This window comes from Oculina patagonica, chromosome 12 (assembly GCF_052425735.1).
Source record: "Oculina patagonica isolate OP01 chromosome 12, crgOcupat, whole genome shotgun sequence".
Taxonomy (NCBI): Eukaryota; Metazoa; Cnidaria; class Anthozoa; order Scleractinia; family Oculinidae; genus Oculina; species Oculina patagonica.
The window spans coordinates 3,299,654-3,325,527 of NC_135769.1; the positions used below are offsets into that span (position 1 = coordinate 3,299,654).

At 39.3% G+C, this 25,874-nt stretch overlaps 2 protein-coding genes across 2 annotated transcripts; one reads left to right on the forward strand and one right to left on the reverse strand.

Moving 5' to 3' along the window:
• Positions 1-168: 168 nt before the first annotated feature.
• LOC144631792 (cytochrome P450 4B1-like) lies at positions 169-15,697 on the reverse strand. The gene is made up of 14 exons (XM_078490352.1): positions 14,992-15,697; positions 13,701-13,890; positions 13,098-13,225; positions 12,104-12,222; positions 11,741-11,800; positions 9,172-9,304; positions 8,243-8,308; positions 6,474-6,561; positions 4,676-4,778; positions 4,401-4,531; positions 4,003-4,067; positions 2,118-2,200; positions 1,349-1,414; positions 169-953 (listed from the first exon to the last, which is right to left on the reverse strand). The coding sequence occupies exons 1-14, from the start codon at positions 15,148-15,150 to the stop codon at positions 839-841; spliced, it is 1,506 nt and encodes a 501-aa protein (XP_078346478.1). The 5' UTR covers positions 15,151-15,697; the 3' UTR covers positions 169-838.
• A 6,707-nt stretch (positions 15,698-22,404) lies between these two features.
• On the forward strand, positions 22,405-24,424 carry LOC144633011 (uncharacterized). The gene is made up of 2 exons (XM_078491787.1): positions 22,405-22,524; positions 23,950-24,424. The coding sequence occupies exons 1-2, from the start codon at positions 22,486-22,488 to the stop codon at positions 24,328-24,330; spliced, it is 420 nt and encodes a 139-aa protein (XP_078347913.1). The 5' UTR covers positions 22,405-22,485; the 3' UTR covers positions 24,331-24,424.
• Positions 24,425-25,874: the final 1,450 nt, after the last annotated feature.

Here is a 25,874-nt window from a genome sequence, read left to right on the forward strand (position 1 = left end):
CGAAGCTGTGCCAAAATGTGTATTATTTTTTTTTAATATTTAGTTTAATATTTATATATTTTTCATTTTATTTTAATTTTTTTATCACACTTTCTTTATTTTATTTTTATTTTATTTTTTTATTTTTATTTTTTTACAGACTCCGCATTTTCGGACTCCGCACTCCGCACTCCGCACTCTGCACTCCGCGTTTTCGGAACAGCCATTAAATTTTATTTATCGAGGGTTACACGTGATAGTTTTACAACTAATAAATTTGTGGCCCTCTCTAATGTACTAAAAATTAAGAATCTACCATAAACAATAATCTAATTTACAATCTAGTTAAAACCTAATTAAAAATCGAAATGTAATCCTATCCAACGGCATATTCGCGCTTACTTCACAGAAAGCAGTACTCCTTTTCGCGTACGCGCAGTTTCGATTGCCGTACAGTGCCATAAATCTATACTTCTGAAATTGCTGTACCCCGAGACTTCATTAGACCAAGAGTGGGATAATTTTGACAGGAGCTCTTGATTTTGCTAAAAGTCTGAGAAAAAAATTCAGTTTTCAGAAAAATTTTTGTATATCAAAGGAAATAGCTCGAGCACTCTGATATTTGCCACGTCAGCATGACGACATGAGCATGTGTACGTCATGTTGGTTGGCAACCCCTTTAACTAATATTGCGGGCTCAGGAAATTATTTGTAGTACGAATGTACGGACGGGTACTTTCCAACCACAGGTTACCATCCTTCTTTTTGTTGTACAATCGATTTTATAAAATAAATGTGTAATCAAGTCATTCTAATCAGAAGTCTCTTTTGCAATCTATATATCTCTTTGCTCCTTCCTTTAAGTGTTTCGTGGCGAAATGTTAACCACAATGCCATTTTTCGCTCGCAGAATTATGAGAGGTTGAAGATCTTCGTCTGGCACAATGTTCTGGGGAGAGACACTCAGCTCAAACCTGTGTCAAGAAAACAAACGTTCAAGAACCCTTCACGATCTTCGACGTTGTATTGGTTAGAGGCTTGCCTGTTTTCCAGGCAGCTATTGCACGGCTTATGTCCCCAGGGCTCAAAACTCCAGACGGCCCCCAGGCTACAAAGTGACGGAGATACTCCTAAAGTAGACCCTCTCCTCCCCCGGGATAAAAAAAATACGAATTACAATCCCCCGGGCTTTACCTAAGCTTACGGTAATATATTTCGTATTGGAATGTGATCCATTGAATTCGTGGCAAATTTCTAACTGTGAACTAAGGTGGGAAGACAAAAAGGATGTTGTATGGAGTAGAAAACCAAATGCACTGTGAACAACGACAATAACAGCAAACAAACATGCTGAATAACTATCACTTACTTGCGAAGAATCATTGCCAATGCAGTTTTGATCTCAGCCAGAGCAAAACTTTGACCGATGCAGTTCCTGTAAAAACACAAAGCGTTAACCGTCAGTAATCCTGCCTTGTGTGTTCCCACTGCTTGTGACAAACTAAATAGTTTGGAAACAATGAAAGGCCAAATTTGAAGTCTCTAGAGGGATTCTTACCCATGTTCTACCACCCATCGGTTGATACGTTGTTATTTGAGTTGGTTTTTAACATGTGATCAGGCTTTTCGCCGCTCTTGGGAGGAATTCGTGCTTGGCTCATTTACGGAGTGGCGGTTGGTGCGTTGCTTCAAAGAGGAGGGAAAGGAAAAATACTCACAGAAAGTGATGGCTTTGAAGGGTAAAACAGACACAAAAGTGACAACGGCGCGAGTTGTAAAGAATCCGCGCGCGAATCGCGAGGGCTGGGCGAGAGGCTTTTAGAACTGTTTTTTTTTTTAATGAGTACTACCTGTAAGAGTGTAAGAGAAAATAAGAACATAGCCTGCGTGACCGGCGTTCAAAGGGGAAGGAGAAGGGGAGTTCGAGCGCGAGGCGCGAGGAGAGAGCACAACTACACTATCTTTTGAAATTTTAACAATACTTTGTTTTTCGACTATGCATGCAAAACGCTCATTTTCATGTACTTCTTTAATCCCTTTTAAATGGAGTGTAAATATTGTCAAGACGTGATTAACACCACCATAGTCTTCATTTTTAATCGCAGAAGGTGTAAAAAGAAGTGTTGTAATAATTTTACCTTGGTCCGGCAGAAAAAGGAATGTACGCATATGGCGACTTTCCTTTCATATTTTCAGTGGTGAAACGAAGAGGATCAAATTTCTGCAAAATACATGAATCAATAAATACATTACTTCATTATGGCTCCCGATAAATATCAGAAAAAATGATGAATGTATTCATGCATGGCTGATTGAAAGAATGAATTGTTGACTGACTGACGGAATGACCGAACTTCGAACGAACGATCGAACGATCGAACGAACGAACGAACGAACGAACGATCGAATGATCGAATGAACGAATGAACGAACGAACGAACGAACGAACGAACGAATGAATGAATGAATGAATGAATGGATGGATGGGTGAATTAATGAGTGATTGAATGAATGAACGAATGAATGAATGGATGGATGGATGGAGGAATGAATGAACGATTGAATGAATCATGACCCAACAAACGACCGACTGACTGACTTTTTTTAAAAATGCGATGTTGTTATTCCAAATTTATTGCCTAGAGACCAAACGTGAACCAAACTGGAGCCGAGTCATGTGCGTTGAGCGGACATCGTGGGTGGATGTTCGTGTTGAGGGTGGGGCTGTGAACAATTTGCCACGAGGCATACGTGTTGAAAGCGGCATTGGGGCCAATTGCAGCCGTTCAGAGAGTTAAATCGGCGGCAGATAGGCTTGACAAGATGCGGTTGGCGGTCGGAATTGTAGCGTGGGTTGGCGTTGGGCCTGGCCAGATTTTGATTAATCTGATTTACTGCACGACGTTTAATGAGAAAACGCGTATGGAGATGCTGCGAGTCGCTGCCCCAGCGAAACCCGTACTGGTGCTGAAGTTTGCGATATTCGTTGTCGTAGATGACAACAGAGGCAAGGGTGTGGGACTCTAGCAGTTCCGCTACTTTCACTGTATATGAAAGGTAATCTGCAATTTGCGACGTGCCTGAAAGTTTTCCGGTGTTTGTTAGCTGGTGCATAATTCTCGCGTTTGCGGCAACCCACATTGACAATGAAATGTTTTCTAATTTTGGTTTGCTTCTGGGAGCACGTAGTACAATGCGAGCACCAGTGGACCCACCAATTTCTTGCTCGTCCTCAATGGAGCCATCGTAAGATCCAGTGCTCACAAAATCGGGAATTAAAAAAGGTTTTTCCTCACCTCCTTTCTTGCCTTGCGCTGGTTGCTGGGTTCCAAGGAACACTTGGGGATTGTTGTCCATTCTTTCCAGTGGCTCAGAGAATGGCTGCTCCGTGGTTCCAAGAGTAACTAACGGGTCATCTAGTGATATGCCTCCGATCTTCTTTAGCAATTCCTCCAGGCCGGAGTCGTTTGCCAATGACTTGGTAGTCACGGGGACGGTCTCGCTCGATTTCGTCTTCTTAGACTCGTCGCTTTTCCCTTTGCTATCCAGTAGTGCCACGGCTTGCAACAGGAGTTTCCTTTACCCAAGGGTTAAATCCAGCGTCGCAACATCGTCCTTATTAACTAGCTTTAAAGCCTCCTGGCTATCAAGGTCGTTTTTCTCTAGCTGTTCTATTGTACCTTCCTTTAGACCAGAAGTTTGGCACCACTGTTTGAAGTCAAAGCTCGTCATTGCAAAAAAAATTGATTCGCTAACACGCTACTTATGCTGTTTGCTCGCTGATCGCTTAGGAATTGGAAATGAATAGAGGCATGGGACTCGCCGTCATTTTACTGCCTAGGCGTGGCGTGGAATTTCCGCCGCGGTATTTAATTGTGATAAACAAGTCTATCACTCACATTTAAATTCCGCAATTCCCTGTTGGGGATTTCTGAAAGGTAAAATTCTTTTAATGTCTCTTGTGAAATTTCAAAAATTGAAGGAAAAGAAACTTAAGGTATTATGTAATACATTTCCCCTCACCTCAGGATCTTCCCACACATGTGGATTACGATGCAAAGCAAAGATTTGAGAGGCCACCATTGTTCCTACAAGCACAAAAGTAATCATGTTAGATGGAGACAAACATTTAACAAGCGCGAGTGGAATAATTGTTTTATTAAAAACGCCCTATGCAATAATTGAGCTCTCCGGCTGTTTTCTTTGACGCGTATAGGCTGCCATTCTTGCGGTCAATGGTATATGAGATCATATTCCATTGCCTGTTAACCAATCAAAACGCAGGAATTGCAATATACCATTGCTAGTTTTTCATTAAGTGATATATATAACGACATGTTTGACTGCTTATATTAAACATGATCTGAAAAACCGTATGGCTAAACAACAATTTTAACTGTTCTAAAATACCACCAACACACCTTCAGGTACTAGTTTTCCATCAATCTCGTACGGTTTTTCCAACAAACGACTGACTTGAGGGACAACAGAGTACAATCTGTTGCTTTCCTTGATGCACAGATGGACATATTTTAATTTGCCAAGATCGTTCCTGAAAGGAAAAGGTGTTCAATAATCATCTGATCATACTGTAGCATGCAATAGATAGAGGGGATTTAGCTACTAGCCCATCAGGGCGCTTATCATCTCTAATGATTGTAATATTTTTGGAAATCGATCATTTCTCACTACTTACCATTCAAACTCTTCGTTATTTCCAAGCACTTCATCGATTTCCTCGCGACATTTTTCCTGGTGTTCTGGGAATCTTGCCAAATTGTACAATGTCCACGAGATCGCTTTGATTATTAAAGGAAAACAAACGAGGAAATTCTTTTAACTTTGCAAAAAGTTAAGTCTCAACATGCAGATCATTATTCAATAATAACAAATGGGGGTATAAAAGCATTTAAAGCTTAGATTAAGGGTGTCTTTACAGGTTATATTGTTGCTATGGCAACCCGTGAGGTTAAGAAAATAATTACAATTTGTTTACCAATGATTGGGCATTTGTTTGATAACATTTTGGTAGCGGTAACTGGTAAATATTTTTAGCCTTGATCCATCAAGGTATACACCGAATGCAAATATGGCGGACAACTCCGTCGTTACCTGGGACGAGCTGCATGAAAGCAGGGAGTCAGATTCGACCGTAACAGCGTCTTGATCCTCGTCAAGGCTAAGAATTAATGCGAGATTTTCAGACTCGTCGAAATCCTTGCAAGTCGCCATGTTTTTTCCCTCTGGATTTTCCTGGTTTCTCGACCCAGTCCGACTCGACTCCGCATCACACATCGCTCAAGAGCTCTGAGCGCGTTTCTCCGCCCTTCCTTTTTAGCGCCCTGATGAAAGCGAGGGTAGACGTCAGGCTTCGGTGTTTTGGTTTGACAATGCTTTCCTACAAAAGTCTGGCTTATTCGTCGATCTGGTGTGTTTCTTTTCGCTGCTCCTACGAGTTGCTTTGTTTCTGAATGCCACGAGAAGTGATAGAAGTGTTCACTTTTTGCCTCTAAGGGAAAAAGTGGACCGATGCAATTCGTTGAGTCAAAAGAAAGGAGTACAAAGGAGTTCACGATCGCTACGGGAACTTTGTTCGCTACATTTCAGGTTAGAAGATCATAGAAAATGTGTAAGCGATCACAATTATCTCCAAGTCGTTCTCAATGCTCAATGCTTTCACTAGCGTTAACTATGGGGGCAGTTGAATTTCATTCACTTTTTTAGTATTTGATCTTGCGATTCCGTGCGAGTGGATCGGACGCGAACAAAGCCGGACAAGAACAACTTCTTTTGAGACAGAGGATGTCTTGGATGTGGAGCTTTTCTTTACCTTGGGGAAGGTACTGGCCATGCAACTCATGCTGGAACACCACCAGACACCATATAAGCTCGTCATTTATACGAAATTTCTAAGATCTTCGAACCTGAAATGTAGCGAACAAACCTCAATAGTTCCCGCGGCGATCGCGAACTCCTTTCTTTCGTCTCAACGAATTGCATTGATCCAATTTTTCCCTTAGAGACAAACGGTGAACACTTCTATCACTTCTTGTGGCATTCAGAAACACAGCAACTCATAGGCGCAGCGAAAAGAAACACACCATATTGATGAATAAGTAAGACTTTTGTACGAAAGCATTGTCAAAACAAAACACAGAAGCCTGACTAGCCTCGCTTTCATGTAGTTCGTCCCAGGCAACGACCGAGTGGTCCGCCATATTTGCATTCGGTGTATAAGAACAAAAAAGTGCTGGAAACTGTTGTCAGCCTCCTTAAATTGCCGATGCGCGGCACGCAAAAAATTCGTTGACGCGAAGCGAAACGCGCGCGAACTTGCGTCGACGTCTAACTAGAATCCCACTCGTAATTTCCTCGTTCGTCCCAGATCCTTTTCGGGGGTCGCGTATCGCCCGACAAACTCGCGCCAAAATACGGATAGTTTAATAGTTGCAGTGTACGAGCAAAGCGCCGGCTTGAAGACTTGTGTTACTTACAACTCGCAGTTGTGTCATGACCTGCAAACATAAATGTCATGACTTCTGATGTTATTTCCTCCTCTGATAAACCATTCCCATCTTCATCCTAAATGAAAGAACAGATATTGATAATGTTACGAATACAAACAATTCTGTGTATTTTATTGATGTTGTAAGACGAAAGCCGGTAGTCAAGTGGTTTACCTGCCGTATTTACTCGAATAAGCGCCGCCCCCGAATAAGCGCCGCCCTCGAATAAGCGCCGCCCTCGAATAAGCGCCGCATTTGGGACAAAAAAGTTAATAAGCGCCGCAGTACCGATGCGGCGCTCGTTCGAGGAATTCCGTTAAACTTAAAATAGCACTACAAAACAACTCTAAAACAACAAAAGCGATGTTTTGCAGTTCTAAGTGATTGTTTTGCTGCTTGCCCATTAGTTTTCTATCCAACATTCTTACAACACGTAGTTCTCTAAATGTTGTGAATTCCTCTAACTTTGCCAGGATAGCTAGCTTCACTTCTTTCTTTAGCAAGAGACGAATACTGACAATCAAAAGACGCTATTTTCAATTACTGTAAAAGATAAGATTCTTGGTTGCGTCCACATTTTAAATAAGCGCCGCCCTCAAATAAGCGCCGCCCTCGAATAAGCGCCGCACTTGAGGCGCGAAAATAGTAAATACGGTAAGTTACTTACTTTTTTGTCATCCTAACTATGAGTAATATCACGAAAGTTCAAGCGTTTTTCTTATTACTCAGCTCGATTAGCTTTTTAGTTATTCTGAGTAAATTTACCATGTGTTTACCTATTTTTGTTTTAATCTGTTTGAATTGTACATTTTATTTATTTTTTTGGTAATAAAGCGTGTGTCGTTGTTGTTGTTCTTATTAATTTTCATATAATCCTAGCTATCTGCGAGTAAAATATCAAGGAAGTCGAGGTATTTCATATGTTTACTTTTACCTTACCTGTTAGCGGCTACTAATTTTAGCGATTTTAGCGAGTTGGGATAAAACCGCTAAATTAATATAAGTGCTCGCTAAAATTTGTCTCGGTCAAATTTAAGTGGTAGATAAAATATGAGCGGGAGATCTGTATGGTCGTTTACAATGGCGAGCCGATAGGCGAGCCATTGTAAACGGCCATACAGATCGGACGCGAATATTTTATTCTACTTGTGAAATGAAGACAATAAATTGAATGCAAAGTATTATTATGCGAATCAGTAGAGATCTGTATCAAAAGTTAATGAATACTAATTAGCTGAGCAGGAGTTTGTATCAAAAGTTAATTCTACTGTCTGATTTGTATTGGGGTTTACAGTTGTGTACATGTGATCTGAATACTGTGCTGGGATTGGTTTGCACCCTCATGAATAGTTAATGAATTTTACAACACTCGTTAAAAAGTACCTCTCCTCCCACACCAAAGGGAAACAAAATTAAGCATAGTCGACTTGAAAAATTCTTTTAAAAATAGATGCCGGTAACTTTGTTCTTTCTGGCAATGCAAATGTTCGTTCAATTTGAAGTGAGTTTGTTCTTTTACTGAACATTTATTTCCATCTTACCTATATGTTCATTAAACACTGGTTTACACAATATCACTAACTTTTTAAATTTTTCGGAAAATCGCTAAATTACATGTAAATAGTCACTAAATCTTGCTCTGAAAAAATCGCTAACATTAGTAGTCGCTTAAAAAAGTAACCTTAAGGTATATCATCCTAACTATGAGTAAGATATCAAGAAAGTTCAAGCGCCTTTGTTATTAACTTTCATATTACCCTAGCTGCGAGTAAAATATCAAGGAAGTCCAAACGTTTCTTTTTCTTCAGCTTCTCTTGCTCAGCCTGTGCCGTAAAAGAATTGACACGAATGAGTACAAACACATACAAGCTTCAGGGGAGTTTAAAATGGAACAATGTTGTTGTTGTTGTTGCTGCTGAGAACAACGCCATCTTAAATGAAACTGACAGCCTAAAGAAGAACAGAAAAATTGTTCGAAGAAACACCGCTTTCAAAAGACATGTTTTAAAGGAGATGTCACGGGGATTTCTCAAAATTTTTGGTCTAAACTGGGTAACTTTACCCATGAAATACATTATCTTTAAAAAATTAACTGAAGAAATAACCTTTATTTGGGGATAGAAATCAAACTTTGGCTATAAATATCGATTTCTTTGAAGGCGCGCGGAAACAACTTGAAAACGTTGGCTAACGTTTTCAAATTGCACTCCATTTCCATCCGAGCCATTCGTAGCCGTCGCAGCCAAACGCGCTTTTAAACAGTTTTATTTCTCTAAAATAGCAATTGTTGATAAAAATGGAACTTTTATTTTTATAATGATAATAATGATAATGATAATGCATTTATATAGCGCATTTTTCATATGTATATGTTCAAATGCGCTTTACACGTACTGTAATTTACTACACAATTGTAAAGGCCAGACCACAACACCGGGAACTTCGTGCCCTACTCTTTGCGAATAGTGTGTTTGGGTACTTTAACGTCCCCTGTTATAAGACTGAAGATACAGGAGATGGGACCTACCGTTTTAAGTTTCCTACGACACAAATATAAATTTTGGCTGTTCAAAACTCTGTTAAAATCCATGACGTAGTCCCTTTAATCGAAATAAAGTCCGGCCAAAACGCAAAAAAATCCAATTATTTTTTTATTTCTTAATATCGAAACGTCTACAGCACTCACAGTGTCTTGTAAAGCAGCTCTTCTTTCTTTAATGACTTCTTTTGCTTTGGCCTGAGAGAGACAGCAGTCTTTGGCGAATTTTCTTGCTGCTGGCGTCATTTTATAGATTACATCTGAATACAACAGAGGGTTCCTAGGTAATGAAGAAATGTTTTAGGAGAGCAAACATGTTAGACGGCCAGCATTAATAAGTGTTTACGGGGAGGAACGTTTTTTTTCTTGCCTCCCCCCCCCCCTCCCCCGTCAGGGTCACCCTATCTGCCATGCGAGAAACTCTCCATCCAGAATGAGGCGAATATGAACATAAATAAAACCAGGAACCCCGGAATAGCAACATATCAGTAACCACTATTAAACCACTAGCCGCAAAAATAGCTCACAATTAAGGGGGGTCCTTCTTAACTACAGATCTAGAGCAGTTGCTAAGGAATTTCTCAAGATGGTTTTTGGTGGCAAGCTATTTTGGAGTGTTCAGCAATGCTTAACTGTGAATTTTTGGTGGGGAGGATAACTGCATTGAAAAAATTGATATTGCACGCACGTAACTAGTGCCATTCCCAAACCGCGCGCTAGAATTTGAAATCCCTAAAACTTTTGAGAGAAAAGTAAAGTTCCGATTTTTTGCAAAGAATTAGAGATAACATATCCTTCTTCATAATCCTTCGTATGGAATTACCCTTTACATGTAAGAAAGGAACGCTACTGAAGAAAGTCCAAAAATACGAGTCTTTATTACGCCATAACTTTAATAATAATGCGAATTTCCTTAGAACCATACGAAGCATTAAACACATGGACGTTCTTAATCTGTTGACACTCAGTGATTTTAATTCTTATATCTAAAAGCCCTTTTAGTTTAAGAGTTTTTCTATTCTGGTTACGTGACTTGTCAAATATGGCCGTGTTTTGAAACTTTTGAAGGACTCTTCAATAGAACTTAGTTGTGCAAAAATCTTATCCATAGGAGGTTCGGTGTCCAAAATTTCACGGTCAATCTTTCTTAGCAACAAATTGGTAGTTAAGAAGGACCCCCCCCCCCCTTAAAAAGTAATCGCTTATCGCTCAAAATTAAACAACAAACTGCCAACTACAGATGGCGCAGTGTACGCGTTTATTTAAACATATTAGGGAGGGGATAGACCCCAAAAGCAATTCCATGGAACTTAAAAACAAATCGTATAACTTTTAAAAACGCGCAGTAACCCCTACTTTTTAACCTTGTAAAATGGAAGTGGTAAGCCGATACAACACATGACTTGTTTTAGTTGCGCGCAAAACTTCTAGACTGTATTTTTGACATCTCAGAGGAGAGCTGCAGGGACAATAATGACGCTGTTGCGACGATTTGGAATTAAAATCACTCAGCTGTTATGTTACTATTTGTGGTGTTTTGTTTAAAGAAATTTAATAACTAGTGTTACGTAAACTTGTGTATGTTAAGGCAAAGAAACATGTGGTTTTCGCTTTTTAGAAACCTTGCCAAGTCAGCGGTTTTGTTCTAGATTAAAGCTTAATTGCGGGTCTCAATGGAGGTACCTCGATAACACTAAACACCTATTTTTTGTCATTGTAACATGACACAGTAAAATTTTAGGCATTTAAACACTAACAGTAAAAGATTCACTGTAACAGTAAATTTTATCCAGAAAGAAACAAAAACGGCTCCAAAAAGACCAATATTATTTTGTTTAGTATACGAAGAAGTTTTTGGGCCATTTTCCAAAGATTTCCGATCCATTCGGAAGATTTCCGAAGACTGCTGAATATTCCCAAAGACTGCCGAAGATTTTCGAAGGCTACCGAAGATGTCCGAGGACTACTGAAGATTTCCAAGGAAAAAACTAAAATTTTCTTTAAGCTCATGAGTGATTTTATCCGATTTTTGAAAAACAGATGAGAATTTACAATGCTAAACTTTTCCACGAAAAACCCTCCAAACACTTAACAGTATTTTCTCCGGAAACAGTAAATATTAAAAAATTGGCCAATGTAACAGCAAACACTAAAAATTATGGGCAAATAACACTAAACACTAAACCCCATTCAGACCCTCTTAATTATCTCTGAAAAATGCCTGGTTACCCTCGATTTTCTTTTTGGATCCTACTAGCCCTTGCTAAGATCTGCTTTTCCCGCATAGTCATGAACCGCACAAAAGAACTTAAGACGGATTCCGCTGAAAGTTCGAGCAATGAGGGAAATTAAGTACCAAAATCCACTCATTGCACGGCAACGTTTTGTATATTATTTAAAAGATCTCATCGAAATTCATTTGTCTTAGTGACCCCGCAATCAAATTCTAAAGCATTTTCGAGAAAATTAAAGTCAAACCTCGAAAAAATGTATAAAACGCGCGCCATTTTGTTTTGAACTGGCGCAAAACGTCCGTTTTAACTGAAATAAGGACAACTTTAAATCCATTTTTCTCTCGCGGGGGAAGCTTGAGTGCTAAATTTTTGCAGGTTTTTTTAGCTGTTCTAAAACTGTTGCCATGCTAAGGGTCTTTTTGGTGACTTTATTTTTGCCTGTATTGCTCGAAAATTGTGCGGAAACCATCTTAAATACCTACATGACTCTGCTCACGAATGCGTCACATGCTGCATAAACTGCTTTAATGTAGGGATCATTCCTGAAAAGGGAAAATCAAAATTAATTTGACTGTGGATATTTGTCCATACACATGCTCACAAAAGACTGTGCGACCATTAAACTGTAGAAGTTTAAGCAAATCAAAACCCCTTTTTTAGCTAATAGAAATTAACCATTTTGACGTTTATTATTGATTTGTAGATTATAAACATTGCACATTCTTTGATAAAACAAAATCATCTAAAAAATCATTCCTTTGATTTGTTTGTATCGTGTTAACTCAATAATGGTTGATTATTATTTGGAACAATTCATGTACAATATACTGGATTTATCCACTTACTCTTGAGTCTGACAATTGCTTTTGTAACTTAGGGCGCACTTGAGGATGGAATCCAACGTCATCAGACTCACGTGATGGAACAACTCCACCTCACCCCTCTCCTGTGCGGTCCACTTGTCCTAAAGAGTAAAAAAGAATGAGCGTCCTTTGTTACTTGAGGCTTTAAATCAACTCTCAATTAAAAAACTATTAGCAACATTCAATCAAAATACAAGAGAGATGACATCATGTGCCAGTGAAATGAACAGAAAACTGTCATGAGAAATTCAGAAAGTTTCAAAAGTGAAACGGTCTGAATTTGATGAGCGACTACGAGTCGGTAAAATAGTAACGTAAAAAGGCAGTGGCTCCATGAAGTAGTCACAAATCACCCCCCTCCCCCCTCCCCCCCCACAAAGATTTTGAAGCAATATATCAAACGCGAGAGACAGTGTTCATCGGGATATCCAAACACTGAGAAGAAAGTTGAAAATACGACGCGCAGCGGAGTATTTTTGACGAAATTCGAGGTGTTTGGATAGCCGATGAAACACTGTCTCGAGTGTTTGATATATCTTCTCACGCGAAACAAAAACTACGGAGTAAACGGAGAAATAAAATCGTAAAAATCTATGCTAATTAAGACCGGGTATCCAAACCTCCTTCACGGTTGTGATTTTCTTTGTTTTAACTTGATGAAATATTTATTAGTTTGGGAAGTTAAGAAAAGGCACCGCTACACTGATTCCTCGGTAGAGAATTTTTCTGGGTACATTTCATGCCTGAAACCTTTAATAGATTGTCCAAGTTTTAAGCTGCGATCCCTTTTCATAGATGTGTTTTACAGTATTGTTTTTCTTATTTTACCTCATCTTGCATAAATCTTATGTTTTAAATTCTGTTTCCCATCGTCCATCACATACATGTGCATGATGAGAGAAATGGCACTATTGCGAACCTAACCATATATATTCCGGATGGAAAACAACCTTTCAAGTTTAGTGGGGGTACTCACCAAAAGAACTTTCGTTGAATCTTGGAAAACTTTGACGTATGATTTCAGAATCTCAAAGTGGAAGGCTGGAGTAAGAAGTCTTCTCATGCGGAACCACTTGTCTCCGTTAGAGGCTATCAGTCCATCTCCTGTACATGTAAAATGGAATACAACAAGTTGGAACAAGTGGTCAGAGGTTGGAATAACTTGTATATAGCAGTATGGTCGAAACTTCTTCGACTTCTTTGGATTTTACTCGGAAACCTTCAAAAATCATCAGACATGTTAGTAGATGATCGCTCCAACACAAACTCCGGAATGACGTTTGAACAATTGTTGGAAATCTTCAGAACGTAAAGGGCAGGGGAAACAATCAGAAATCTTCGATAGAAATTCTTCGATAAAGGGTAGTACCCTCCAGAGAAAGTTCTCACTTTGGCTTCCCCTGAGAGCCCTTCATGATCGATCCAAGCTTACTCGGGTGTGGCTGAACAAGTTTTAAGAAATATCCCTTCTTGCAGTGTTAGGCCGTAACGCGCAAAATGGTCGCGCGTTACACTGTGTCACGCCAGAAACATTGGAAAATTACAAGAAAAGTGCAATAAAATTTTTTTTCACTCTTACCAAAGAATGGCTTGGAAAATCTGTACGTGTCTGCTTTCGGAGCATTGCTCGACTGCATAACCTTGATGGTATCTGGATGACAGAGGGCTAAGATACCAGTTGCTGCACTCCTCCATATAGCGTAACATGTTTTGAATTCAGTTGCGCATCTGACATGGAACTGAAGAGAGGCCCCATCACCGCCCTTTAACTAAAAACAAAACGATTAAACTGTAGTCAAGTGCGTATGACCGGGGAACCCGTGTTAAGCGTAAAGTGTAGCTACGATCATGTATCAAAGTACGGTCGGTCATACAGTCAACTCTCTCTAAAACGGACACCGTCGGTCGCGCGTCGCGTCGGGACCTGCTCCAACTGTCTGTTTTAGAGAGGTGTCCGTCTTATAGGGAGTTTGGTTACAGTAAAATGACTAAAAAACGGCAGGGATGGGACCAACACCAGGTGTCCGTCTTAAAGAGGTGTCCGTCTTAAAGAGGTGTCCGTCTTATAGAGGTGTCCGTTAAGAGAGAGTTGACTGTATCCCAAACCAGGGTATGGGAAAATCTGAAATAAAGCAAGGGCATAACAGCGCCACCAAAAATTCGGGGATCGCCTCCCCTGGGATCCATTTGAATCATTTCGCTTTGTCCACTGTTTCTTTCGCCCATACAAGCGGCGTGTCTGTTTCTATGTTCGAAATATAAAGAAATGTATGGGAATATTGTAAGGGTCTTAATTTCGTAAACTTATTTTGAGTTATGTCTATGTTTAAGGTCAAAATAAACGTAAACCTACCACAGCTGTTGTATTTTGTCATGTTCTGTCGTTTCTGCATCTCAAAATAGCAAATTTGAGCGATTTTGAGGGTTTTTCGTTGACTGTTATGATGTTAAGACCCTTTCAATATTCCTATACATTTCTTTATACAGTCAACTCTCGCCGCGGACACCCCGATGCGGACACTCGCATTACGGACAAAATCCAGATCCCCGGCGAATAAGGTTTGACTGGAAGACTCCCGCATACGGACCCGCTATAGCGGACACTAAACGACGCCCCGAGCGTGTCCGCTATAACGAGAGTTGACTGTATTACAACTGATTACAAAGATCCACAAAAAGACAAGCCGCTTGTATGGGCTCCCTGTGGTGACGCCCACACATTCATGTCTATTATGTCTGCAAACACGATTGCGAAACATTCAAAGCGATCATCAAAATCATGGCAAAAACGATAGATAAATAGCTATCAGTCTAGCTTATATTCGACTCTTTTTGCTATGGTAAATGAACGAAGAAACTGATTAGCTTACGTATTTGAGATGTCCTGTAAGCCAGCTGCTTGGTGCTGAAGGAAACTTAGCAAGTTGTCTTGCAGCACGCAATGTCTTCACCAGGTTGATAATCAGATAACAAATGATGAATAACCCGGCAGCAGATGCAACAAGAAGCCAAAAAGAGACTGAATCCATTGCAAATCCGAATTGAAACACTGATTGATTAACTTGAAACGCGAAACGGCCCTGGCTTAAAGGTACTTTAAACAGCGAACGTATTCTAAAACTGTTGAAAGCTCTGCGAGGGCGCAAAAGGCAAACAATCTGAAAGGGTAGCTCAGAAAGGTCAAACAGAGTTTAAATGCGACTGCTGTGCGTTACTCCACTATTCCCCTGTGCGTGACTCCACTAATCCCAAACGCAAGCCTGCTTGTAGGCTTAGCAATTAAGTACTGACTATTTTTGTTATGAATGTTTTGGGATAAATGAAAACTGAGTTAAATATAAGTTGGTATTGGCTTAAAAACAGAAAAAAGAATGTTTTTGGACGTTTCGGTTCAAGTGACTTCTGTAACCTCGGCTTCAGCTTAAATATGCAAATTGCAAAACGGCGTCCCTGGGTTATGAGAATAAAGAACTTAAAAATGCAGAAAAAGTTCTTTATTTTTATAACATCAGAGGTGCCGTTTTTCAGTTTACATATTTTAGCTGTAAAAGGTTAGGCCTGAGATGTTATTTGCATTTGCGTGACTTGCCGTTATGTCGCTAGTGTGAACCAGGCCTAACAAAAAATTCCAAAAACATTCTTTTAGTTTTTAACTATGTCTGCTCATTCTCGTCCCCATAGCCTTTCGTTTCTCTTAGCCGGCTGGGCCTTGGACGAGGAAACAGGGCCGGGACGTTAGTACTAGATTCAGGACTTCCGGTCCAGCATGCAGGACGCAAAAGATGAGAGGTCGTTACGTTTTCGACTTCCGTTTGTATCTTGTTCCAAACAGCCAAAAAAATCGAATTCCGTCCCCAGGCCCCTGTTTCCGGCGCCGGCTAAGAGAAACGAAAGGGCTATGGGGACGAGAAGTGTCTGGCTACAAACCAGATATTCTTAAATGAAAACGTTCTCCTGAACAATCAATAAGGGAAAAACGTCTAGGCTTAGGCAGGGTTTTCAACAGTTTTGTAGTAGTGGACATAGTCGTGAAAACACCGGACTTGAAAGCACAAGAACCTAGGGGGGTCTGGGGAAAATTTTAAAATAGAACACTCAGAAACGCTGTTTCCAGCATTTCTGGACCCCAGGAATCAGTTTCCCTGGCAGGAGTGGTGTTCACTCAAGTTCTCTTTAAAAACTAAAATATTGAATGAAAACAGGAGCCCATGGCTCCTGATGAAAATGGACAGTTGGTAGGGGGTGGGGGAGGGAGAATGGCAACGACAGAATTTCCAGTTGTTTATCATTGCGAATTGTTTCTGTTATCCTCTTGTCAGTAAGTTCATGAGAAGTAATAAAATAGTAAAAAAAAAACTCCCAAATATTGGTATCAAAGTACTGGACGTGGAATGGGAAATGACCGGACGATACGGCCTCCGGCCTCAAACGAAATCCCTGCTTAGGGCTTTCTCTGAAATATTAGACACTCACTCTATGAAATCATACCGATGCCAATTTTACTAATCACTTGAACCAGGCTACTTGGAAGCCGGAAAACTGACCAATCAAAACGTTACTTTAGAACAATGGATTAGTATACAGACCAATGACGTGCTAGTACCACAGACGTTCTTTTGGTTCGTAACGCAATCTTTCCTTCACGAGTAGACCCTGCAAACGAGGTTGTTGGTTTGTCTGAATTTGTATACTGTCGACTTCTCTAATTTAATACTAGTTATGCAACACTTTCACGGCCTTATGCGCCTACTGGCGCGAAGAGACTTGATGATAATGTATGCAACGCTTTCGAGTGGTATGGCCTCATTTGTTGAACTTTAGGTCTTCAAAGCAGCACTGGAGCGATCGACTGAACATGTAGTAGCGTTTCTTGGGCAAACCAAGAAACTTATTCAGAATAAAAATTAAATAAGACTGGGTATATTTGATCCTGTTACACCCCTTCTTATTAAAGCGTAACACTTTAAAAAATATTCTGAATGTTCTTTTTTTTACCAATCACATGCGAGAACTCAGACCGCAGAACCACAAACAACGAATGGGTTTCCACAGTCACGAACAATATTCAGTTCTTTTCGCCCAATCATACACTTTTCCTCTGAGAACATAACTGCCCACGAAAAATATGTTTGAGTGATTTTTTTAAGAAAAAATTGAAAAACCGATGCGCCCGACGCTACGATTTGCCCCAGTGCCGCCAGTTTCAAAAATTGTAACGAATTCGTATCTGCAGTTACCGTTCGCCGAAGGATACATTGTAGAGCGTGCATTTTCCGGTTTTTATCTCACCCCAACTATTGTAGCAGACCTAAACACTGAGGGAGGAAGTTCGTTCGAACAGCGAGAGGGAAAAAAAGCGAAAATCAAACGAAACGATTGACTAGTGTACTTTGCACCAATCACGCCAACGTTTTATATTTTTTCTGGAGCTGCGTCTCATCTACGACAGCCCTATTGCCTAAGGGGAAACGTTGCCAATCGTCCCTTCACCGAAAAATACAAGTCCCCCTCTTTTTCGTATCTTACTCTTATGTCTAGACGTGTCCCCCGATCGAGCCCGCCCGTAAGGGGTTTTGGGTGGGAGGCGGGAGGAAGGGAAAAAATGCTGACGAGCCGAGACGAATCGTTTTTAAGTAAAACGCAATAAAGCAACATTTGCCCTATATTCATCCGTAGAGGGGGCGGGAGGATATTGGGAGTATTTTTTTGCCAGAAGATGGGCACCGGGGGCGGGAGGGACCGAACCCTGCGCGCTCCAACAGTTTGAGTGGGCAAAGAAGAGCGGAAAAAAATAATAAGTTGCCCGTGACCGATGGACCTTGCGCGACACATCGACTTTTTTAGTGTTCACGCTTTTATAAGAAGGAGTGTAATTAATAGAAATATATATTTAAATTACTGGCAGCAATTAAAATTGATTCAATAGCAGCCTTACTCATTTTCCAATGGAGAAACAAAAACATATCAGTAAAAAATAAAATAAAACTACTAGTGTGAAAAAAAAAACAAGGTAGTGCTTGCTGCCATTAGCATGCAAAACTCAGTGGCTTGTAAGGAAGTCACTAAATATTACTATCTTGAATCAAGACGGCTGAAATTCAGGCTAGAAATTAGAATTGACTACCAGATGGTAAAGTGATTCGCAATTTTAAACATGCAGAATATATCTCGGATAACTTCCAGTGCACTTCGAGTGTTGTCAAGTATCATAAAATTCACATTTAACTATGCAGCACTTACGTTAATGTACAAGGCTCTGGCAATTAAAAAAGTCTACAGTTTCCCTCAACTTCCATAATCAATTATTCTAATATATTCAATTCTGCTCTCTTAACTCGCACCCCACAGTTCATAATTTATACCTGTTTCGGTTTCAGTTTCGCTTCAAACTGATGCCATGTTGCACTCTTACATCTTAAAGAAATTATTGAGTCGGGCACAGAATTCTTGGCTTACACATCTAAATCCAAATACACTTTACATTTTTTTTGAATGGATGATTCCTAAACAAGCTGCCAATTGCTGTTTATGACGGTGTTAATTAATTCAGGAACAGAAATAATTTGTTTTTAATCAATATGCATGCGGCATACTTGAAGCCCTCTTTATCGAGATCTTTTTCGGAACATCGACTAGTTTAAGTAGCAAATGCACTGAAAAGTCAATCGACTTTGTAAAATTGCAGCCGAAGTTTAGTTGATCCTTTTAAATATCGATGAATTACAATACAAAGGGTATAAAACTTTACCGTCTTATTAATTAAAGCCGCCCTCTTCCTTTGAAACTCGAACTGAGTTTGACCACTTTTTAATTTCTACAGCTCAAGTTAAGGAGATCCTTTGACAATAGATGAGTTCAAGGAATATAAAGTTACTCAAAGTAGTGATATAACTTCAGAGGAAGAAATATTTAAATGTTAAGGGTTGAAATTTAATGTGGTGTCGGCGACATTATTTCTCCTTGTCAAGAGGTTGTTCAATGTGAAAACGGATCCTTGGCTGACCTGTTGTCCAAAAGCAGCTAAAATTCGTGAAAAAAAAAACATGAATCCTCCTTTTACCGACTTTCTGGGGGAGGACATATTTTAGGTGCGTAGGTCACAACAATGAGAAAGTACATGTAAGAAATTAAGAATTAAAAAGCCAAATTCTTTCAACGTTCGTTAGTTAGTAGAAAATGTTTTAGAAAAAGTTAGGAGATTTAGAACTTGATACCGACTTAGGTTACGTTTTGGTTCTTTTAGTAATTTTAACTCATCGACTTATCGACTTTCAAAAGGATCTAGGTTATACAACGTCCGCTGCAAAAAAAATAAACAAAAAAATGGCCTAAAAATAATAGATGGACAATTTTTATGCTTTTGACAGTAACTTCACAGTCTAAGTAATTGCCCGCAGAACACTTTACTAAGGGCCTGAATGGGACTAACCGACTGGCAACAAAGGGCGAAAAATATAACAAGTTACCGACAAAACGAGAAAAAAATTGCCGATTAGCGACAGGTAAATACTAACCAACAATAGACATGGTTGGACATTGCATTAACCGCGGTCAAACGTCTCAGGCAGCTTTTCTTTCTATTTCTGTGAATTTCATTCATACTGAAGTGTTAGAATGAGCTAGGATATATATAAAATAGTTGCTGAGTGTAATCATATTTCCATTTTGTTAGGTAAACGAGTGTTTTTACTTTTAAATGTTTCGCATCCGAAGCAAAGTGCTTTGACAACCCGGGGGGGGGGGGGGACCAAAAAAGTTTATACGGGGAGGCTCCGCCCCAAGTTCTAACCCCACCCTTTCCATTTTGACAGAAATTGTCCCTTCGTATACCTTAATTGAAAATAGGACCCCCATATACCTAAGAGACATGGCGTGTACAAAATAGGACGTTTTCTTGTCATTTTTATGTAGCGCTTAATAAATTAAAATAATACAACCATAAATTGCGTCCCCCCCCCCCGGGTTTGAAAAATGGCGCCGACATGTCCGCTTATCGCTATTTTTAAACACGTAGAACTTTTTTTAGTAAAGTTAAAAAAAAAAACTCAGTAAATCGTCAGGATACCGGTAATACATCGTACTTCGAACTGTACTGAAAATAAAAACTTTATTTTTGAAGTAGTTTTCTTGTTTTTTTTTTTTTTTTTGCATATTCTTTCGTTTTGACCGCGGTCGAAAGATGGTAGTTATGTTTGTATTCAGAAAGAACAGCATTTTGTGTTTGGTTCTAGCTTAGGAAATGTCCAGATCGTTTAGTGGGCTCTATTTCACTAGAGGTAATCACATTAAATTCCAAATCAGTTAATCATAGAATTTCCTGTCGTCAAATTACTTTATGGCCCCGGGCTGGGATCCTCCTTTTCGGGGAGGAGTGGGAGCTCATTTCCTGAACAGCGGACGGAGAAGGTGGGGTAGTAGTTTCACAAAAATTATTATTATCGGACGTTAAGTTTGTTTCAAGAGAAGTCCGAAAAGCTTAATTCTGATTTATTTATAAATGTAACATTATTAAATGAACTGTGTCACAGATTCTAGCCCGAGCTTAGGCATGGGAAATGGCCATCAAATTCGATGAAATACAAAAATAGCTGCTTAAAACAGTGAAGGGATATTTCATTAACACAGTAAATGCAAAAGAAGGTACGAATGGCCAAAAGTGAAGAAGATTGAAACAGATTGCGATATGAGGTTTTGAAATACTGTTGGGCTAAACATGTTTTAAGGTTACTCGTTTGCGTGTATCTTTATAACGCCAGGGAGACAGTTGGTTGAAACGAAGCTATGATTTTGTCATTTACATCCATAGAAGTAATTTGTTTGCAGATTGATACGTATTGCAGCAAAATATGGTCGAAAAAAAAAAAATCAAAAATATCCAACAGCAAAAGCACCAGAGCCATAAACCAGCCGGTTTAATTGTCGACGTCCGGCGGGGAAAAGACTTCCGTCGCTAAAAAATAATTTACGTATCCCAAAGGCTAGAGTGGGCGCTTTCCCTCTGTCTGAATTAACCTCTTTTGATTGCTTCAATGCCCTGTAATCGACAGGAAAACAAATTCACATGTAAAATGAAAGCTTTGGTAATTTTATAGAGAGGCCAAAAAAAAAAAAAAAAAATCCGGGAGAACGCCAATTTTGCGTCATTATACCTCTTCTTAACCCCCAAAACGGAGTTAAAAATAGAGCTTAACGCCGATTTATCCACAAATTTACGGCAAATGTTTCAAAATTCTCCCTCCAAATCGGCAAAAATTAGCGACAACACGTATTTTATATTCGGGAGATTTGGTGACCCGTGCGGGAAACCGGATCGAACCGGAAGTTCAAATGCAATCAGATGATAAACTATTACAAGTTTTTTTATAGGAGGGTTGAAAGTCTTAAAACTGCGTGAACTACATAACTAATATGAAAAATTAACTTGCGTTTTTACTTGTAACTGAGAATTATTGACAACCGACGAAGATCAGAAATTTTAACTGACAACGACATGTGGACCCCCCCCCCCCCCAATTCAGAACCTCTTTCCTTTAATAATAGAACTTGCTAAAATCAATCAGTTAATGCGCCTTTCGGCATTTTTCCAACTCATGTTAAGTTGTACATCCTTTTGAAAATCATTAAATTTAAGAAACAAAAATCATAAATTGTTCCTGTATTATTTACAGCCCACTTTACCTAAATCCTTTTGAAAATCGTGAGTTAATGAAGCAGATGCGTAAAGCTTGATGTGCGTTTATTCAATTTCTTGCAGCCTACGTTGAACTACCGCCATCCGTTTGAAAGTCCACGAGTTAAATTTAAGCGTCAAAAATGTAAAAATAGTATTTCTTTCTTTTTCTCAGCGCAAGTTCAATACCCTGCCGTATCTCCTTTTGAAAATCGATGAAGCATGCATCCTAAAGCATACTGGCAAGCCTTTAAATCTCCCAACTGTTTATAACACATTGTCTATAACTCACTATGGGAGAATTTAGCTTTTCTTCTTAATTTCCTCAGATCATCATGTACTTCCTCATTCTTGTCACCTACGCACCCAAAATGGGCCATAAAAAGGTCAAAAGAGGCCAAGAATTAGTCACTTCTGCGACAAGGTCGACTAAGGATCGATTTTCAAACAGAACAACCTCTTGACCAGGATCGGAGACTTAATGTCGCGACATCACATATAATTTCAACTCTTAACATTTAAGTATTTTTGTTGAGGCTTCATCACTACTTAGCAACTTTATATTTTACCCAGCTGTTGTTTTACAACTGTGAACAATATAAAAACAACGATATTGTCGACGAAACGAGCAGCGTTTTTCAACAAAAGAATTTTTGCAAAAGAGTTTCAATACGCTAGAGAGAACAGACAGAAAATGAAGCCACTAAAGGTCGCGCTGTGTTTAGCAATACTGGTGAGTAATTTTATTTTCCCCTTTTTTTATAATACATATTGGATACTGCGCGCTTTTTGAATGGCTAAAAACTCTGTTTCATCGAACCTTGACAGTTCAGTTCTGTGAGCGCCAGTGCCGAAGTCACGAGGCGTAGGCCAGTTTAGCTGTTTACCGCAATAGAAACGAGGGCAACAGGCACTATCAAATGCACGGATTCGTAAGTTTCGCAAGTCAACAATCATGAACCAAACTGTTGAGTCACTTGGCCGTAATTTCCACCTTTTTTAGTAACAGCTCATTTTTTTTCCAAACCCCCACCCCCCATTTCAATGTTGTCAATGTTTTTCGTGTTATGAAAACAAAGCCGGGTCAATGCAAACCCCATAAAACAACATTGAGTTGGGAGAGATGGGAGAAACATATTTTAACCAGCTTGTAAGTCAAGGCATTCGCAAAAATGCGTGAAATGCATTTTTCTCAACTAGTTTTGTCTAAGATTGTAGTTTTTTAAGACATGAAAAGCATAATATTTTTTAGTCGCGCGTAAAGATCGAAATTGCAATGGAAGGCGAAGTTTGAAACATACGGCATTCAAAAAGAAAAACGTTTAAGAAAACTCGTGCTCACATTTCTGCCTTGTACGCAAATATGGTCCATCTTTTTACCACAGTATAACACATGGCTTGGGTTTTATTTTGGTAAGTATTACGTCAACCTTAAACTCGCCGGAAATTCACAGCGTGATTACGGTCTCACTTGGAGAGTTTTGTTTAGCAAAAGCGCATGATCAACTGTTTGGTCATTCATTGGCAAGAGGAAGTCTTCCCCTCTCTGCGGGTCTGATTTTAGAGGCCCTTTCATTTGCATGTGATTTCAAAAGAGTTTAATCATGATTTATCGCTATAACTGCGTTTGAAATAACCAGCTTCTCTACAGGCTCTTTACGAAACGAGCTCCCCATGCTGTAAAGATTTTCTGGCCATCACTATTAATAACATTTTTTTCCATTTCGGCCGAACTTGCAATGTAACAAAATTGCTCGCCGTGTTTTAGAGCGAACTTCCTCATCATAACGTCGATATATCTAAATAGCTCTTAAGAATTTACTTTCAATCAACGACATTAATTCGAACTCGTAGGAGCAAGTTATTAATCGAAAGGAGTGGGACACCGGCAAGTCTTACCGGAAACAGACATTTTAGAACACAACCTTTTTCGTGTTTTTTTTTCGGAGCAGTGTTAATCAGGGTATTTAACGTAACTTAGTTCTTAATTTTTATGGTCAACGCTATACTTTCAATGCTTTTTTCCTGTTGTTAACCTTCAGGCATTCGTAGATAAAGCTATAAAAATAGCGCAAAAATTGCATTTTTATCAAAAACTATAAGCTTCTAAGCAAAATATCACACCTTCATATTTTACATTATTGTGATTACTTCTCAGATTGCTCTGTCAAAGAACGGATATTCTGAAGACTGTAAATTGAAAACGCTGCCCGACCTAGGCAAAGACAAAAGCGAGGATTTTCCAAGTACTCTGGTTGAAAAATTCACACCATGGCAAATCATTGCTGAGAAATATCTGACCAAGAGACGCACAGGGGAAGAGCGAATAAGTCACGTGACCAGGTCTCGTAATCCATGCGTAAAGGAGTTGACGTCAGTAGTTTATAATGGTAATGCTATTTACTGGAAGGCTGTGTGTCGCACGCACTCAATGATGTGTACTGGGCCTAGATTCATGCGAAACAAATGTGGCCCTGTTTATAAATATATCACTGCTCTTGGTATAAGCGTGATAAGTGATTGCGAATGCAAGGCGTGATAAATGTGGGGGGAAACTGATTTTGATGAGCGAGATGCTCTTTGGAAACCGATAATGACCTGTAATATAAAAGCAAAAATAAGAATTAGTATGTGATGTCAAACAAAGACTGCTTTTGAAATAGAAACTCGCTTGATTGGTCTAATTTGTTTATTTGTGTTTTGAATTTGCGCCATAAAAGTAAACGTACTTTTTACTATTTTATTATTCAGTATTTGAGCTCCAATGTTTTTACGTTTTTTTTTTTCATTGGTGCCTATTTTATAAGTCGGCTCTTTTTAATCGACACAGCTTGCTGTGAAAAGCACGGAAAATTGCCGAGCCAGCAAACTCAAATACGACCATAAAATTTAAAATATAACCCCACCCTCTATCCTTAAAAACCCGTAGTAAGAGATGGCAGAATCCAGAGTTTTTCGTCAAAAATGAAATTATAAACAATTATTGGATGAGATTTTTCGTTATATTCAAAATATCAAGAGCGAGGCAAGTGTTGTCAGCCGAAACCGAAAACACTTACAGACACCTTGATTATTTTGAATATAATGAAGAGGGGGTGAATAGGTTCTTTCATTGACGGATTTAGCCTTTTATAAAAAGCGCACTGACTGCGGACGTTTGAGATAAATTGAGCGGTTTCGCGGATTTCCAAAGTCCGGCGGATCGTGGATCAGCTAAGAATTCTGGGCCGGTTTCTGGACTGTGACTGTCCTCAGCTGAAGTTCGGATCGTGGGAACTTTGTCTAGGGATTATATCGATGTTTTACATATCTGCAACGTTACCTTCGTAAAAAGAAACGATCGATGATAGAAAACAACTTAAAACGGCAGTGACATAAAGTTTCAAGGACTGCAGATCCGGATTTGAAAGAAAATATCACGGATAGACGGAATTTGCGTACCCCTATTCACCGCCGGCCCCTCGATCCACGAAAAATCGAATCCTGTTTTGTTACGGTAATGATTCGATTTAGCGCCCTCTTTCCAATAAGCGCCCCCCCCCCCTTCGAATTTGTTTTTGTCAATGCGCGCCTTTATTCCAATAGGCGTCCCCATTCTAATGAGCGTCCTCATTCTTATAAGCGCCTCTACTGTGGATAACTTTCCCAATACTGAAGTCATCGACGTCAAATAAATAAACTCATAAACATTCACCGTACCGTACATCTATATATTTACTGCTAAAATGAACAATTCTTTTAAAGTAACTGAACTTTCAACAAATGGTTACTATTACAGTTTCTGTTACTGTTAGTTATTTAAATATTTATTTAAGTTTTGTTTTGAACATTTGGATGTTTCTCAAAAAATTGAATAAGCGCCCTGTCCCGAAAAAGGGCCCTGTCTCGAATAAGCGCCCTCCTTTGAGGTGCCAAAAGTAAATAAGCATGCACGCCGGACGCTAAATCGAATCATTACGGTATGCATTGTTGCAATAAAAGTATAAACATAACCTATCTCGTTACATTTAGTTGTGAGCGAAACTGAAAGTGAAAACAAAATTTATAGTCTAAACATGTCTAAACACTGAAGGGAGACTGCAT